At 47.7% G+C, this 17895-nt stretch overlaps 1 protein-coding gene across 1 annotated transcript in view; it reads left to right on the top strand.

Moving 5' to 3' along the window:
* The window catches only part of ABCA13 (ATP binding cassette subfamily A member 13), a 135012-nt gene that overhangs the window by 20191 nt on the left and 96926 nt on the right, over positions 1-17895 (top strand). The window contains 1 exon segment of the mRNA XM_060156197.1: positions 3161-3296. Within this exon segment, the coding sequence (XP_060012180.1) occupies positions 3161-3296 (136 nt within the window).

Here is a 17895-nt window from a genome sequence, read left to right as displayed (position 1 = left end):
TTGCATTGTAGAATGTCTCTCGTGGAACCTTTATGAGTTATTTCATTCACATCGTGAGTGTTCAGCTGGTTTAATTAAACACCCTCTAGAAGGTATGCACTTCAGTTAAAAAGGCCAAACTCCTGGTGTTTGGCATTCGTTCTATTCTCACATAGACTTTTAGCCATTTAAATATCCATCCAGTGATTTTTTTTTTCCTACAGTTACTCAGTTGCCTTTCTGAGGAACTGTTACTCGGGATCCTGAGATGGAAGGTCTGTTCTGAGGTGTCAGGATGTGTCCCTAAAAGGAGGCTGACTCCCTCCTTCAGTTACTGGATTTCACTGTGTCCTGACTTACGGGCTGGCAGGGAGGGAAATCCCACAACTTACTTCCAGAGAGTGGTCCAGTATTTCAGGGAAACATTCTTGGAAGAGAAAAAAAGAAAAAGAAAAGCTCTTCCTTTGAACTGTGCTGAACCTTAAATGTTAATTTAAAGGTCATTATGAAACATCTGTTGCTTAAAGAATTTATAAAATTTCTCCCAAGCGAAGGCCAATTTATGGAAGAACCAAAATGAAGTTCAGACTGTTCCTTGAAACTCTGTGCGCCAGTCACCCATCACCAGAAAGATGCTGTAGGGTGGGCAGTCACGGCCAACAGGGCCGTCGGCATCTGGCCTTCACAGAGCAGGGCTCAGCAAAGGCCTCGCTCCCGGGGGTGGGGGGGTGTCCCGAGCCAGACCCTGCCGGCCCCCTGGGACTGTCCCCACGACCACATCCTCGGTGCCCCTGACTCTGCTGGTGCTTCTCCCATCTTCCCTGACAGCCATGGGTGGAGATTTGGAAACAGGCCATTGGAGCAGCTCCTTGCCGGTCTCCTTCCTGTAGAGAGCTGGCCTGGAGCCCTCTCGGTCCAGCGTGGCAGCACCCTTGCCCTCTGACTTCGCCCCCATGAAGCACCTGGGCCTTTCCATCATCTCACTGAGGTCCACAGGCTGCATCGTGGATCCTGTTAGTTCAGGCTGCACCCTCTGGAGTTAATCACTGGTATTTGGTGAAGTCAGGGTTCTCCGGGTTCAACCCCTTCGTCCCCTGAGAGGGTCACTCAACACCACCCCTCCGTCAGCAACCGTCACAGAGTTTCACGGCCACACCTGTGACTTGGTCTCTGTACTGAGGCATCCCTCTCGACCTTGGGCCTGGAGACTGGGGACCTGGGCGGAGAGGTTTGCTGGCTGTTGGCCTCGGCGGGCGTGGCAGTGGGGACCCAGTCCTGGCAGCCAGGCTGGGTGCTACAGTGACAGCAGAGGCGTAGGGGCTGAGCCTGGGCCAGAGGGAGGACATCAGAGTCCCTCAGCCGAGGACGTAGAAGAAGCGGGGCATAAACGGGACCTGACACAGAAACCACAAGCCCACGGGGAGGGGCTGCAGGTGCCCGGGATCCCGGGTCCCCCAGGCCCACACAGCTGCCCCACTCCAGTTTCCATGTTTTTATACAGTGTCATTCTTAAGGTGGAAAAAAAAAATCTCCCTGCTTTTAAAACAAAAATTAAAACAAACAAATGAAACAAAACAACATCTGAAGATCCCAGATCCAGGGCAAAGACTACCATTGCCTTTTTCATACGTTTCCCTCCAGTGAAGCAGTTACAGGAGCCAAGATTGGGGGTCGGGAGGTCATGGACCGTGGTCCTGGGGGTTCCCGTCCACACGCTGGGGTTCCGACTGTATCGGCCTGTCCCTTGACTTTAACAGAGGCTTGCGTTTGTATCCTTTCCAGAAACACGGCTAGGTCCTCAGTGTCAGCACATCTGTGGCTGTGTGGGGTTGAGGTGGGAGTGCCAGGGGCCCGGCCCAGGCCTGCAGGACCCAGGGTTGCTGTGCCGGGAACAGGAGCAGGTGAACACCCTGGCAGGCGACCTCAGTGCAGGGAGAGCTGCCCCGTCAGGGACACCCACACTTTTCCCTGCTTTTCAGAATCGCATGTCGGAATTGCACACACTGCGAACCTGTGGCGGCTTTTGTTACCAGTCTCAGATCCACCTGGACGCCCCGGGTCTGTGGATAGTTGGTCTCAAGTGGCATTTCTTCTTCCTTGGAGTTGGGAAGAATGACTGCTAAGGGTTTCCCTGAACCTAAGAAAATATTTGAAGAAGGGGGTGTGTAGTGACAGCTGCCGTGAAAGAGGGAAGGGGTCTGCTGCTTCCTGCCTTGCCTGGTGATGTGGGCTCTCTGAGAAATAACTGGGGTTGCTGTCCTGTGTAGACCAGCATTTTCATGAGTGGTAGCCCAGCTGTCCCCGTGAACACAGGACCCTGGCGGAAAACGACTGGTCACCCTGTGACGAGAGTGGGGGGATTGGGTCGGAAGCCGAGGGACTTGTGATGCGGCCCTGACTTTGCACAAACTGTGAGAACCTACGCAGCCTCCTTCAAGCATGAACTTGCTGGGGAGCAGCTCTAGTCCCACAAAGAAGGTTGTCTGTCACAGAAGGTGGCATCATCTAGAGAAGTGAACTTGAATTAAGGTCAGAATTTGCCAGTTGATTCATTATACCTCTTAAAGACACTCACCAGCGTTCCAAACTGTGTACATTTAAAAAGTTTTTATTAAAGTATTGATCTTTTGAAATATAGATACTGATGGTTCAATTAGAATTTTTTATGCTACTTCTTATTTCAATGTTAATAGCATTGTCTGTCTCCTATTTCTGCTTCACCTTTCTCCTGCCTGACAGGCCTGCTGCCTTATTCTCCACGCTCAGCAAATGTTCACTTCAATTTATTTTGAGAAATAACGTTCCACATTCAGTTATTAATTTGAAAGTAATCATTTTTTTCTTATCATTTGCTTGCTTTTAATTTGCAGGTCAAATTTCATTAGCTTATCCACTGAGAAAGAAAAAAAAATGTTGGTCTTAGATTCCCTTTTTGCTGTGAGAATATAATCATAGAGCAACACTCAACATTTGTTCTGCAGAAAATTAATCTATTTTTAGCCGTAAATTATATGCTGGAGATAAATACAAAATTAGCAGACTGGAATTCACTGCTCGATATCAGCCATGCAGGACCAGTACTCGAGGCCTGCGTTCAGGTGCTGGTGAAGTTAGTTTACATGTTTACATTCCTCGCATGCAAGAACCGCTGATGAATAGACTTCAGAACTAACTTCATGAGGGCCATTAAGTTCTCTTTCTTTTCTGGGTGTGGTACAATCAGAAGGGCTTTCATTCCCTGCCATCCTACCTAAGTCATCTCAACAACCTTATTCTGTGGAGGCTCTTCCCCCCTGTGGCAGACTGCAGGCAGTACGGTAAAGTTATTTTTAATGCAGTTTGTAATTCAGTACTTTCCAAAGACAGTGTTTTTAAAAGGGAAAGAAACAGAGGAAATTCTGAATAGGAACGTGAAGCGTGATGAGAGTTTTCTGCTGGCAGCCAGTCCATGTAGAAACGGGTACAGATTGGGAGGCCCGGGCTGCTTTTGTGTGTGTGTGTCTTTCGGTGTCTTTACCTTCCTGGAAGTTGTGACCTCAGGTGACTAGAGAGTTCGCTCCTAGCGACTTAGCATCTTCCAGAAGCAAGAAGAATTTCTCTCTTTAAAGAGACACTATCGTACAGAAAACTGTTATAGATGACCCAGATCACGATTATTGTTGGGAAGGTGATCATAATTTATCATAATTTACTTTATGCTGAGCCCTCAACTCATAAGTTATCTGTGTTGACTTTGGATTCACTACCTGTGCTTTCTTATTTCTTACCCGTGTAAATGACACAGGTGCATTTCTGGAACCCAGAGCGAATTTACTGGTTTAAGGGGATGTTATATGTCTCATTTGGGTGGGCTAAGTTGTAATTTATCAAATTCATTCAGTTCTTTAAAAAATAAAGAAAGAAAGCAAACAGATGTATAAATACCAGCAGGTCATAGCCATCATAATTTATTCACAGGATATATTTGTCAAAGCATTAATTCACATAGAAATAAATGCTAAGCGATTACCCCAATGTGCTATGACTTTACCCCAGCCTTGTCTTATTCTTCCATATTTGTTTTCCCTTCTCCACCATTCTTTTTTTTTTTTTTTTTGGCTGCGTTTGTCTTCATTGCTGCACGTGGGCTTTCTCTAGTTGTGGCGAGTGGGGGCTACTCTTCGTTGCGGTGTGCGGGCTTCTAATTGCGGTGGCTTCTCTTGTTGAGGAGCACGGGCTCTAGGCACACGGGCTTCAGTAGCTGTGGCTCGCGGGCTCTAGAGCGCAGGCTCAGTAGTTGTGGAGCACGGGCTTAGTTGCTCCGTGGCACGTGGGATCTTCCCGGACCAGGGCTCGAACCTGTGTCCCCTGCATTGGCAGGAGGATTCATAACCACTGCGCCACCAGGGAAGTCCCTCCACCAATTTTTAAAATAAAACATTTAATTATTTTGTGGCACTGTAATTGTTTTGGAATGACAGTAAGTAATATGAAAATGTGTATGCCCAAGTAAAGTACAAAAGAGCATAAAGTTGTATGGATGAGGGAGAGCGGAGTGATGTTTATCGTGTCTGAAATGTCTGAGGGACATTAAATGTTTTTATATCCATGGTCTCATTTAGTCTTTATGGCAGTTTTGTAAGGTAGGTGCTATTTGCCTCCTTCACTGATTAGAAACTGAGGCTCAGAGGAATTGCCCACCAGCTGTGGCTCTGAGAAGGTTGAGTGAGGGGGCCTTGGTTTGATTCTAGGTCCAGCTGATAACACAGCCTTTGCTTTTCTACTGCAAAGAACTGAGAGGGCGCTTCTGATGGGCACGGATAGGACATGCTTTGTGGAGGGGTGTCACTAACACTGGACCTAACCCATCAGCAAACGTTTGATCGACGTCAGGGAGCTACTGTGGGTACTAGTGGTGCTGATGTGAGAGAAATCCGAGCATCTGTTCGGGTTCCGTGGGGAAGTAGAGTTTGACCTCATTGTGAGGGTCGTTGTAGAGAGACATTGTTGAGGGGGTGTCTGAGGCCACATTCTGCTTGACCTTGACTGTCAGAGGGAGGAAGCTGGCCTTTAATTAATAGGCAGCAGATAGGCTTTGTCTGCAGTTGAGAATGAGGATGACGCCATCCCAGGAATATCTTAGGAAGAATCATCTGGATCCACGTGGTAAAGGGAGGGTCCCTGCTGCAACCATGGGACCTGTCGGAAGGATGCCACTCACAGTCTAGAGGTGGCCCAGGCGAGGCCAGGATGCATCGGGGCAAACAGTGAAATTGTCAAGTTCAAACAGGTGGGAGAAAAGGTTGGGGCTTTGGGGATAGGGAAAGGAAGAAAAATAAAGAACCTGACACAAAGAAGTTTAGAGTAAGAGTTTAAAGGGCTAAAATGTAAATGTGAGCTTTTAAGAATGAAGGACTTCGTGGTCAGCGCTGGCAATCTGAGAAATCATTCAGGAGAAGAAGATGGAGAAAGGCATTTATACAGGTTCCGAGGTGGTGGGTTTCACGTTAGATGAAAATAAGTGTGCGGCGCGATTCAGAGAACTGGAGAAACAAGGTCAGGAGAGGGTCCTGAGTAAACCATTTAGCCTGAACCTTCACACAGGTGGTAGATTCCGCTGGTCCTCTGGTCAGATCCTGCCCTGGTCGAAGCTGCAGAGACAGGAGGCTGGGGCAGGGAAGGAGGCAGAGGGGCTGCAGCCCCCCCGAGGCAGGAGGGTCTTGGCGCGGAGTCCAGGGAAAGGCAGAGGTCAGGAAGAGCAGGAAGAAATTTCCCAAGTCCCAGAATCTCAAGGGAGAACGAGGATGTGGTGCCTGGGGCGTTGACCTCCGTGGGGCTGGCGACATGCAGACGAGATGGGGTGGAAGGGGGTGGGAGAGGCTCTTCCAGGGATTTAGGAAGCCAGGTGGGTAAACTCTGCTTTGCGGAAGGTCAGTGAAGAAGGGCGAGCGGGGAAGCGTGTGTGCGTGTGTGTAGCATAAGGAGAGCTTGGACCTGGGAACAGCGTTGACTGGCCCGCAGGTGTCTGCCAGTTGTGTCTCATCTGCCCTGTTTCCCGGGTTTCCAGACATTCCTGGTGAAGCTCGGCTGAGAAACACCCACTGGTAGGAGTGGACTTCGTGTTCTGTTGTTGAAAAGTTGTGTCGACTTGAAAAAGACATGTATTCTCAGCTACTGGGAACTTCTTTAACAGTATTTTATTCATGTCAACCTTCCGATTCCCCCTGGCGTGTGTGTGCAGCCCTCATGAGAAGGAGGGTCTGTGCAGTAAGTCGGGAGCGTGCAGGTCGCAGCCCCTCCGGAGAACACGTGGTGACCTACTATCCGAGTATTGAGTAAGGGCTCCGATGAGCACGGCTCCTCACGTGCCTTGGTGCCCATCTGCCACAGGCAGACATGGAACTGTTAGCTTAGCCATCACGATGAAACAAGCACTCATGGGCCGTGGGACTTGGGCAGAGCCTGTGTTGAGGGCCCAGCAGCCCGGGGACGGGGCTCAGCGGGCATCCTGGCAACAAGGCCGAAGGGACCGCTTTGCAGACGACATGCCCTGCTGCTCGTCCCTGCAGTCCTGTGCTGGGGCCCCAGCACCCCTGGGCGTCCCTGCCTTAGACGGAGGGCCTTTCTGAGCCCTGACCCAGCCAGGCCACGCTGCAGAGCCCCAGCGACTGTGCAGCTTGTCAGGGCCCCCGATTTTAGGCGTAAAACTCAACGTCAAGCAGGTTACTAGCCCAGCCAGCATTGGAATCATTGTTAGATCCACTGGGAGGCTGGAGCAGCCCTGACTGAAGAGACGTGCTCGTGCAGTGACCCTCCAGGTTGAGTCTTCCAGCTGCGTGAGTCCACGTGCAGGCCGGGTGTCCTGTTCCACGGCCATCAAAGGTGGCCAGGACGCCCATGGGTTATAGGCGTGGAGGCGGCCTTAGTTCACCCAGGGGTGGGGGACACACAGTATGTGTCACCTCAGAGTCTTTGTTCTCATGTCAGCGGGTTAGTCACACGTGATGTCATGGAATGATATATTTCCGGGTCCCAAGGGAAATGAAAGGCCCGTTGAGGGCACACCCGCAACCTTCATGGCTTCTTCCTGCGCCTTGCGCGGCGAGTCGGCGAGTCTCTCTGCCCTCGGGAGCCCCCAAGTCCACAGCGTCACACCCCCCAGTGCCCAGGGCCACCCGCAGAGCACGGCCCTCAGCTCACGCACCCCCCGGCCTCCTGTATCTGCTGTAGCGAATCAAAGGCTCCTCTCTGCGACCTGTACCCCCGCTCCACTCCTGTCTGGCCTGGCAGCCCCCCTCCAGCCTCCCCCCAAACTGCTTCACCCCTCCCCCCGCGTGCAGCCTCCGGCCCACGGGCCCCTTGCTGTCTCCCCAGGTGTCCCCTCTGTGCTCACTGCAGGTCCCGACTCTCTTGACGTCTGTTTGTCACACCCTCCTGGAAGAAATAATAATAATTAATAATAATAATGAAAACCCCCAAACCCAAACCCAGATTCAGTCCTGCTTGCCCGTCACAGGCCACCTCACCTCACGCTTCGATCTTGTGTGCACGTCTGAGGGCCCCCTATTCAGGGTGCTCCCCTTGGGATGCGTTTTTGTTAAGATTCCACTGATATTGATTCAAGAATAAAGACACAGTAAAGATGCTGACACGTTGCTGGGAGGAAGCGTTTCTAAAGTGGCGAAATTGTCCTTGCCCCGTATTCAGGGCACCAGGGGTCACGTTTCCTCCCGTGACACAGGCCATCTTCTCATGTGCTGCCGACCTGTCACTGCACCCACTCCCGCCGTGCTCCCCGTCGGCACAGCTAGAATGTCACCCTGACGGCCTGCTGCCCCCACGGGCCTGGATCCTGCTCTGCCTCTGTCCAGAGTCCCTCTCCGACCCTTCTTCACCTTAAGCATTTCTGCTCAACTTTCTATGTTAAAACACTTTTACTGAGGTAGGATTGACATAGAACAACTTGTAAATATTAATATACACACCTTGATGAGTCTGGGATAAGTATACACCCTGAAACCATCATCACAATCAGGGTCATAACATTTCCTTTGCCTCCAAAAGTTTCCTTCTGCCCCATCCTTCTGTCTGTCTATTATCTATCTATCTATCATCTATCTATCTAACATCTATCTACCTATATCATCTATCCATCTAGAGTCTATCTATCTATCTAGCATCTATCTGTCTAGCATCTATCTATCTATATCATCTATCCATCTAGAGTCTATCTATCTATCTATTTATCTATCTATTTTGTGATAAGAAACCAACAAGAGATCTATGCTTTTAGCAGATTTTCAAGTACACAACACAGTGTTTTAAACTCTCGGCTCTGTGCTGCACAGAGCCCCCTCCCCCAGCCCTTGGTAACCACCATTCTGTTCTCTGCTCTGGGAGTTAAACTATTTTAGATTTCTTATGTAAGTGAGGTCATGTAGTATTTGTTCTGGGTCTGGCTTAATTCAATGAAGTAATCAAGAAAATGAATTATGACCACATACATGCCTCCAAGCAGGAATTTGATATAGCGGAATAGCGTAGAGAGACAGTATCTGTGTGTATATATCTCCACACACACAACACACACACACACACACACACACACACACACACACACACACATCCAATCAGAAATAATAATGGTGGCTTTTTCTCTGGGTAGTGGACTCACAGGAAATGTTTAAAATTTTCTGTGTGCCTTGCAGTAAGTTATGAATTTTCTCCCATATATGCATAACTTTTATAATTAAAAAAAAGACTGCTTGGAAAAAAATCAATGTTTCACAGTAAAGAGCATTTAGGTAGCTCTCCACAGAATTTTTATCATGCAGAATTTCACTGTTCAAAGCCTGGAATAGAGCAGTAAGTACAAGGCCATTTCCTAAGAGCTCTCAGGAGAAAAATTTGTTTGGCAAAATTACTTCACTGCCTTACTTTTGATGGAATAAGATACACACTCCCTGGGGATAAACCCCCGACTCCTAGTGGGAGAGCCCATGCCTGAGGACAGGAGGTCAACTCAGGTCTGTTTATCAGAGCTTCTGCATGAAGAGCTGTTGGGTATCAGGAACTGGCCGTCAGTAGTGGCCTTCAGTCTACACCTCAGGGAGATGGAGATATTTGAGAGAGAGGATCTGGTCGCACTTGAATGGAGGTGACCAGTACCCTGGGCTGGGAAGGCTTGTGAGCACTGAGGTGTAAGGACCAGCCCTTGTCCCCATCATGGAGGGGTCGGAAAAAAATACAAATAAAACCAGCTGTCGACCCAGCATGGGGTCAAGGACCTGCCCCACGCCTCGTGGGAGGAGCACGCTGCATACACTAAGAAGGTGTTAGCACGGGAGCTGTCTTGGTGTGAGCTCACATCCGTGTAGACACAGGGAGATGTGTGAAGTCCATGAAACAGAAGAGGAAAGATGAAGGAAAAGCCAGCCTGAGTTGCAGGGTAGGGTCAGAGGGAACTGCTGAGATGCAGGTGGTGACATAGATTTTCACTGGATGCAGAGTCACCATATTGATGGCAAATCTTCCTGCCCCATGTGCAGTCTTCTCAGAGCACAGAGGGAAAAGATGACGTCATAAGCTATTAGGATTAGGTAGAGGAAGAAAGCAGACAAATAATGATTAAAGTAACGAGGAACAATGAGAGAAGAAAACGTGCATCAAAAACAAAACAACGCAACTCTGGGCCAGCGGAAGGGTTTGCCGTGATTCAGGCAAAATTCCTGAACTGGAAATTATGGGATAACAATTATTGATTAAAAAGAAAAGGCTGGTGAGTTTTCTAGAATTCAAAGATAAAGGACAATCTCTTTTACAAAGCTGTAACAGATTACTTTTGCAGGAATACAAATAAGATTGGCTTCTGACTTCCAAAAGTTTCCCTTGAGACCTCTTCTTTTACTCAGGGATTATTTAGAAGTATGTTGTTAAAATTCTAGGTTTTTGAATGTTCCTGTTACCTTTCTGTCACTGATGTTTTGTTTGATTCATCAGAGTTAGAGAACACACTCTGCATATTTTAACAATTTTAGCTTGGCTGAGGTTTGTGTTGTGGTCCAGGTATGGTTTATCTTGGTGGGGTTTCCATGGAGGATGAAAAAATGAGTGTTCTGCTGTTGTTGGGTAGAGTGTTCTATGTATATATCAATTAGGTTTTATTGGCTGGTTATGTGGCTCAGTTCATCAGTGTACTTGCTGGTTTTCTGTCTTGTAGTTCTGTCATTTGCTGAATGGGGGGTATTGAAGTCCCCAGGTATAATTGTGGATTTGTCTGTTTCTCCTTTCAGCTGTACCCATTTCTCCTTCATGTATGTTGAGACTCTGATGGTTGGTACATAGTTGTGCCTTCTGGGTGGACTTATTCGTTTGTCATTGTGTAACATCCCTCATTATTGCTGGTAATTTCAGCTGCTGTGAAGTCTACTTTATTTGATTTTAATATAATCTTTCCTACTTTTTTAAATTAATGTTTGCACAGTATATCTTTTCTATCCTTTTATTTCTAGCCTATGTCATTATATTTGAAGTGACTTTTGAGTAGATGGCATATAGTTGGATCATATTTTTTCATCCACTCTACCGGTCTCTGCCGTTTAATTGGTGTATTGAGACCATTTACACTGAGTGGATTTACATATCAGTGAGCTTAAATCTGATACTTTATTGTTTTGTTTTTTCTCTCTTTTTTCTTTTCATGCCTTCCTGTGAGTTATGGAACAGTTTTTTTTAGGATTCCATCTTGATTTGTCTGTCGTATTTTGAGTATATCCCTTGATCTAGTTTTCCTGGTGGTGGTTCTTGGTATTACAATGTATGTGGGTGACTTACTACCGTCTACTGGTATTGGCATTTGCCACTTTGAGTACTGTGTAGAAACCCTACTTGCACTTAGGGCCCTTAGCCCTCTCCACTTCTACAATATAACAGTCTTAGGTATTTACTTATACCTTGAGCACCACCTTGGACCGTGTTCTAATTATCGCTTATGTCACTGAGAATGACTTGAGAAACTCATGAGATAAAGGCTGGTCTGTTATACTTACCCCCATTTTATTTATTTATTTATCTATTTATTCATTATTTTCTGCTATATTAGAGACTGGTTGATAACAAACTAGGTTCTCTTTATTTTTCTTTTTTTTGGCTGTGCCACACGGCATGTGGGATCTTAGTTCCCCAACCAGGGCTGAAGCCTGTGCCCCTGCAATGGAAGTGCAGAGTCTTAACCACTGGACCACCAGGGAAGTCCCTGCCCCCACAGTAAACACATCCTGATGTTCTCCTTTCCTTTTGGAAGTTCTAAGCCTTCTTCTGTTATGATTGATTTCCTTTTGGCTTAGAAGACTTACTTTTGCTATTTCACAGTAGGTTTGCTAATGGCAAATTCTCTTAGTTTTCTTTCCACTGAGAATGTTTTTATTTCTCCTTCATTCTTGACAGATAGTTTCACTAATATATAATTCATGGTTGTCAGAAAAGAAACATCCAGCACTTTGAAAATGTACCAATTCCTTCTGGATACCATGGTTTCAAATGAGAAATCCACTGTATTTTGAGTTTGTGTTCCCATCTCTCTCTCTCTGGCTGGCTTTAAGGCTTTTTTATTGTCTTGAAGTTTTTGGAAATTTAATTATAACATATTCTGGCATAGGTTTATTTGGGTTTTTCTATTTGGGATTCACTTAAGTTTCATTAGCTCTTGAATTTGTAGGTGTACAACTTTTGCCAACCTTGGAAACTTTTCTGTCATTATGTCTTCAAATACTTTTTCAATCCCTCTGTCTCTCTTCTCCTTCTCAGACTACAGTAATAAAACTGTCAGCTCTCTTGTTATTTTCCCATAGGTCCCTGAATTTCCGGGGTTTATTTTCTTTGTTTTTTAGGATGGGTAAATTCTGTTGTTCATCCTCAAGTTTACTGATTCTATCATTCTATCTAACCCAACTGTTGAGTACATCTAGTAAGTTTTTTTTTTCTTTTTTAATTTCTGTCACTTTATTTTCAGTTCTAGATTTCCCATTTGATTATTTTTTATCACTTCTGTTTCTTTACTGATACATTAATTTTTTTTTTTTACATTTAAAGAGAATTCCCAATTACTCATTGAAACATCTTTATGATCCCTGTTGTCAGCTAATTCTCACATCCTGACTCATCTCACTGTTGGCATCTGTTCATTGTCTTTTCTTTTTCAAGTTGTGATTATTCTGGTTCTTGTCATGAAGGCTATTTTCTCAGTTGAATCCTGGGTATTTTGGATGCCAAATTATGAGATGCTGAACCCCATTAAGTGGTTCTGTTTTGTTTTGAAGCAGGCAATCTTTCTGTTGAAGTCTCGCCTGAGAACTAGGTAGATATGTCTGTTTAACCTACCGCCGGGCTCTGCTGATGCCCTCCTGGAAAAAGCTGCAGATCTGGGGGGTGGGGTCCAGATCTACCACTGAGCCTTGCTGGTACATGCATGGCAAAAGAAGGCACTGACTCGCACTATCTCGTGGCTCCTCAGTGGGGTTTACGTTCATCCCCCAGGGCCCGCCCCTGACACTGGGGGCAGGTACTGGAGGACCAGCTGTACCTACCCCCTCCATGTGGCCCCCTTCAGTGTCAGTGATGCTTGGTGGGAAGTGGGCACAGCCGGATGGCAGGGCAGAGGGTGGAGGTGAAGCGGTGCTGACAGCCCTGCTCCATGCAGCCACGTCGTTGGTGCCGCCAGGTGGACGCGGGGCTGGGCTTCCTGCTGGTCCCTCCTGAGGGGCAGGGGCTGTGCAGCATGGAGAGGTGACTCTCCTCACTCTGCCATGCTCGTCTCACCGGCCAGGTGCGGGAGAAGGCTCAGCTCACCTCTGGATGCGAGTGGGGCATTGTGGTGCTCCCTGTCTCTGTCAGGTGGGCAGGGAGTCCACTTCCAGATAGGACCTGCTGAAACTGCAGAGGGTGGGGCAGTTTCCCAGCGGAGTTTGGATGGACTGAGGGGGTGGATATTGCCAGGAGGGTGCTCTTTTGCTAGGCCACCTTTTCTGCTCCTTCAGCTTTCCTCTCAGCCCCGTCTCTCTCCTGGGGTCTGTGGGAGGAGCTCTGCTTCCTAAAGCTTCACTGTCTTTAGGAGCAAGCGTCGGGGTGGAGGGAGATTTTCTTGTCGGGATCCGTTGGCTGTTCCCACTTGGAGGCTTCCGTAGGCTTTCACGTGTGGGAGGCAGTAAGGAAACCAGGGGACACACCGAGGTGTCCTTCCCCGTGTCCCAAGGTCCTTCTTCCCACCTGTCAGAACCTTCCTGTGTGTACTGTAATGTCCAGGGTTTGGGGTCACAAGGGAGAGGACCTGGGTGGATTGGGACTACTCCACGTGGAGGGACTAGAGTCTGGTCTCTGACTCCTTAACCACAATCTCCAGAGGCAGCGGGCCCTGGAATGCTGCCTACAGAACATGGCAAGAAAAAGGCGCACACCCCAAATTCCCTACCTAGTGAAGGCGTTTGCTCATGGAGAGAACAGACCACAGAGATGCCCCCTGTAGGCTGCAGCTCAGAAGACATGCCGCCAGTATCCCCAGTAAAAATGGGGCCCAGAGACAGTCCCAGAGGGACTCATCAAAAGTAAGATCACAAAAATATTAAATCCAGAGAATGAATGAATGAATTGGTGAACGTCAATTCTCGTGAAGCACATAGATTATGCAAATGTTTGCATGCATGCAGTGAAAAAATTATTTGAAGGTCATGAATGATCCATGAAATAGAAGATACATAATGTGAAATATAATTCAATAATAATTACGTGCGTGTAGAGAAAACCCCGGACATTTTGAAATAAGTAATGTCAAAATGCAAATACTGATTAACTCTGGTTGGTTTGGGATTGGATTATGGTTTATTTTAATTTTACTCTTTTCCCTGTTCTTTATTTAAAACCTTGTTACCATTGGCATCTCCTACTCAAGAAGCATTAATATTGAGAACAAAACCTTCTTTTCCAGGAGAGATTAAGAGGAGGGAGAGAGAGAAAGCCATCAAAATGCCTTCTAGTCGGGAAAGTGCATGCATTGCTCTCAATACTCTGTCAGGTTAATTGAACTCTTCCCTATCTCACTAATGACTCATAGTGAATTATTTAAAAGAACACAAACTTTTGCACATGTGTTGATGCCAAAGCCAGTCTTTTCTTTTGTTGTGGATGTTTACAGACATCTGGGCATTAATACTTGCAAAGATATATTTTATAGAAGGAGTGAATCTAAAAGTGACTACTTGAATTGGAGACAAGATAAGTGTTTTGCTATCATAATGAATATTGGACAAAAGCACAAATGTGCATTTTTTACAAATGACAAATATACAGAATCTGGAAACCATAGAAGACATACTCTAATGAGAATACTAAATCAGAACACTACTTTTATACATTTATACATTGCCGTGGGCCAATTCTTAGAAAGAAAAGCTGGAATATAAATGACAAGAGTAATCAAACAAAGAAAAATCATTCAAGTGTTTTCAGAATGTACGTTTGGAAACGTCGTTTCTGAAAACTGTTGGAGGTGACACTGAAGAGAGACTTGAGTGGTTTCCTTTGCTCCCTTGTGGTGCTGGAACTGTGGTCCTTCCCCGATGGACTCTGGGCCTTTCTGTGATGTCATCAGCCCCGAGATCCTATCACATTGCAGTTGTTACCTAAATGGAGCTCCGACCACACACAAGGCGATGGAAACAGCCCAGTTACAGAGATTGCCCGTTGCAGTAGTGTGTCCCTACAACTAGGGCATCACAGGCTGTAAGGACAGAAAATGCATAAACTGGGGTCCGGAGAGTCAGAGTTGTGCCTCTCACTCTGTACTGTGTTTGGCCTTAGAGAAGCTGCCAGAACGTCCTCCGCCGCAGTTTCCTACCCCCAGCACTTTCTCTGTCCCCGGGGAGTTGCCCTCAGCAGTGTTCCTGGTGTGTGAGATGGATCCCAGGCCCCGGCTCTCTCCTGGAGTCTGTGGGAGGATCTCTGATTCCTAACACTTCACTGTTGTCTGGATCAGGGGTTGGGGGAGAAGGTGGTGGGAGTGCGGGCCTGGGCAGGCATGTCCACTGCCACCCGCCACCTCTCCTTCCCGGGTCCTGCGGCACACGGACCCCAGGGAGAGGGGTACCTTCCACCTGTGGTCTCTCATGACTCTTCTGTGTTGAGAAAACAGGCACACACATCCCTATTGCAGTAACTCTAAGTCCCTTCCCGCTTTTGCAAAATACAAACAAAATCTCAGCACAGATGTAGAGGAATGTTAACCTGATTTTGAAATAAGTTTAATCCTGCAGAGCCACTACTACCTTCAGAATATCTGTGGTTCTGAAAGCATCTGACGTAGTGAGAACCAAATGGAAGAATCAGAATTAAAAGCCTGCCAGCATTCAGAAACCCCAGAGCTGCAGGAGCAGATCCTTCCCCAGGGAGCCCCCACCTCCTTCCCCATCCTGCTGCCCGATTCCTTCCTTCATCTTTATGGGGGTCCTATGAGTGGACCAGGTGCCCCCAGGGCTGGGTAACCCTGCCCACTGGCTCCTGGGTCCTGGGGTCCTATGAGGTGTGTGTCAAATGAATTCTCAGCCCTTGGAAGGAAGAAGTGCCCAATCGCTCTTTACCATTGGTGAAGCTCCACTGATGTCTGGTGCCCAGATTTCCACCCCAAATCAGAATAAAATCAGAATGTCGTTTGACTTGGGGTCCAAAGTGGGGAGCTGCTGTCTTAGAAAAGCTGGTGGTAAATGCCCAGCAGGAGAGTTGGGTCTCTGAAAGCCTGTGGAGGGATTTTCCTGCTGATGTAATGGTCTCCACTCTCAAACACTGTGGTCTCAGGCCCTTTCTTTCTCCATCTCTTACTTTTAAAGAGAATTTCTAATTTCCGGGTGGATGTGAGATTCAGTCTCCCTGTGGCCTTGAGCACCAAGAAGATGCCAGATCTGGGACTGGTAGGACTCCCTGCAGGTCCCTGGAGAGGACCCCAGGCATGCGAGTCTTCAGGAGACTAGACTAAAATATTTACTCTGTAAAACATGCAAACGATGGGACTTGAAAGCCAGTGCTGAATGGAAAGCTGGGGCCTGAGAGATTTCTGAGCAGAGGCCCCGGGGAGGGAGGGCAGCCTCTGCACCATGTGGGTCAGGCTGCTTCCTGCTTCTCATTGGCGTGTTGTTGGCACCCACTGCAGCTCCCATATAGACACAAGGTTCTCTTTGTAGACACAAGGTTCTCCGTGCAGACACAAGGTTCTCCGTGTAGATGCAAGGTTGTCCGTGTAGATGCAAGCTTCTCCATGTAGACGTAGGGTTCTCCGTGTAGATGCAGGCTTCTCTGTGTAGACGCAAGATTCTCTATGTATACACAAGGTTCTCTGTGTAGATGCAAGGTTCTCTGTGTAGACACAGGGTTATCTGTGTAGACACAAGGTTCTCCGAGTAGAGGTAAGGTTCTCCTTGTAGACACAAGGTTCTCTGTGTAGACGCAAGGTTCTCTGTGTAGGAACAAGGTTCTCTGTGTAGACGCAGGGTTCTCTTTGTAGAGGCAGGGTTCTCCGTGTAGACACAAGGTTTTCCGAGTAGAGGCAAGGTTCTCCATGTAGACGCAAGGTTCTCTGTGTAGACGCAGGGTTCTCTGTGTAGGAGCAAGGTTCTCTGTGTAGACGCAAGGTTCTCTGAGTAGAGGCAAGGTTCTCTGAGTAGAGGCAAGGTTCTCCGTGTAGACACAAGGTTCTCCGTGTCCTGTGATTTGGTGAGTGAGCCTCCCCTGGGACTCTGGATGCTTGGCTGCTGCCTGTGTCAGGAGCAGGTCACCTGCTCTTCCTCTGCTCCCTATTCAGCCTCTGGATAACAGGGGTGAGTCCAGGCTGGGCCGCTCCCTGGGAGGCCCCTTCCTGGAGGATCTGCAGGCCGTGCACGCTGTCCTGGTCTCTGAATCACATCATCTACCACCAGACACTGAATGAGGAGATACTGAAAGTGTTCAGAACATGGCCTGGCACATGGTGGCGTTGCCAACCCCAGGAGCACTCAGTCACTTCATTAGTGAGGAAGGGACTGGGGTACCCTCGCCTCCCAGACGAAAACCCTAAAAGGATGACAAAATCCAGGATGTGGGCGAAAATGAAGGGCCATAAATTCATAACAGAGGAAAGAGGGCACAGAAAGCAAATATTAGAGAACATTCGTAATCTTTCCATGGTTACCCTAATGGTTTAAAGCAAGTACAGGTATTTATGCAGCTGGATGAAAATAAAGGTCCAGCCACAGTCGTTTAAAATTTCATTGTTGAACTCACCACAAAGTGGCCTGCAGCTTCTCACTGCAGAACCAGCAAGGCTGGGCCGTTCGCCCTCCGCCACCTCCTTCCCTGCACAGATGCAGATGCAGACTTGCAGAACCAGGAGTGCACAGGACACGCTGGCGGGGATGTGGGTTGTGGCGCCTGCAGCCCAGGGCTTGAGTCCTGGGAAACTTTCACAAACCTCCGCGTTCCAGAGGCTGCTTCTGTCATGGCTGTGATAATGCTGCTCTGTAAGAATTTAGACTAATAGCCGAATGTCCTGACCAACACACATCACGTGACCACAGGTTGACCTGCATTTCCTTTGGGTACCAGCCTGTCCTCTGCTCACAAGGATGTTGAGAACCGCATCCGCCTCTGTTCCCTCTATGCCTCTGGGTCCCTCTGCAGGGAGGTGGTCAGAAACAAACCCTGTCCCGGGGCAGACGGAGCAGAGGTACGGAGGGCTTGGGGTGGTGAACATGGCAAAGGTGAGATACACCTGGGGTTGGCATGCGGGAACATGACAGCAGTAGAGTTCTTCAGGTGGGAGCAGTGGGACAGCAGAGTGATAAGAGCATCCACGTCCAGATAAAGAATACGGATGCTACATTTTCTTTTTCTTACTGGAAATTCTCTAGGGCTGGAGGGAGG

The sequence above is a fragment of the Lagenorhynchus albirostris genome, chromosome 8 (genome assembly GCF_949774975.1).
Source record: "Lagenorhynchus albirostris chromosome 8, mLagAlb1.1, whole genome shotgun sequence".
Taxonomy (NCBI): domain Eukaryota; kingdom Metazoa; phylum Chordata; class Mammalia; order Artiodactyla; family Delphinidae; genus Lagenorhynchus; species Lagenorhynchus albirostris.
The sequence above is the reverse complement of the archived record's forward strand: the minus strand, read 5'-3'. Positions and strand labels throughout refer to the sequence as shown.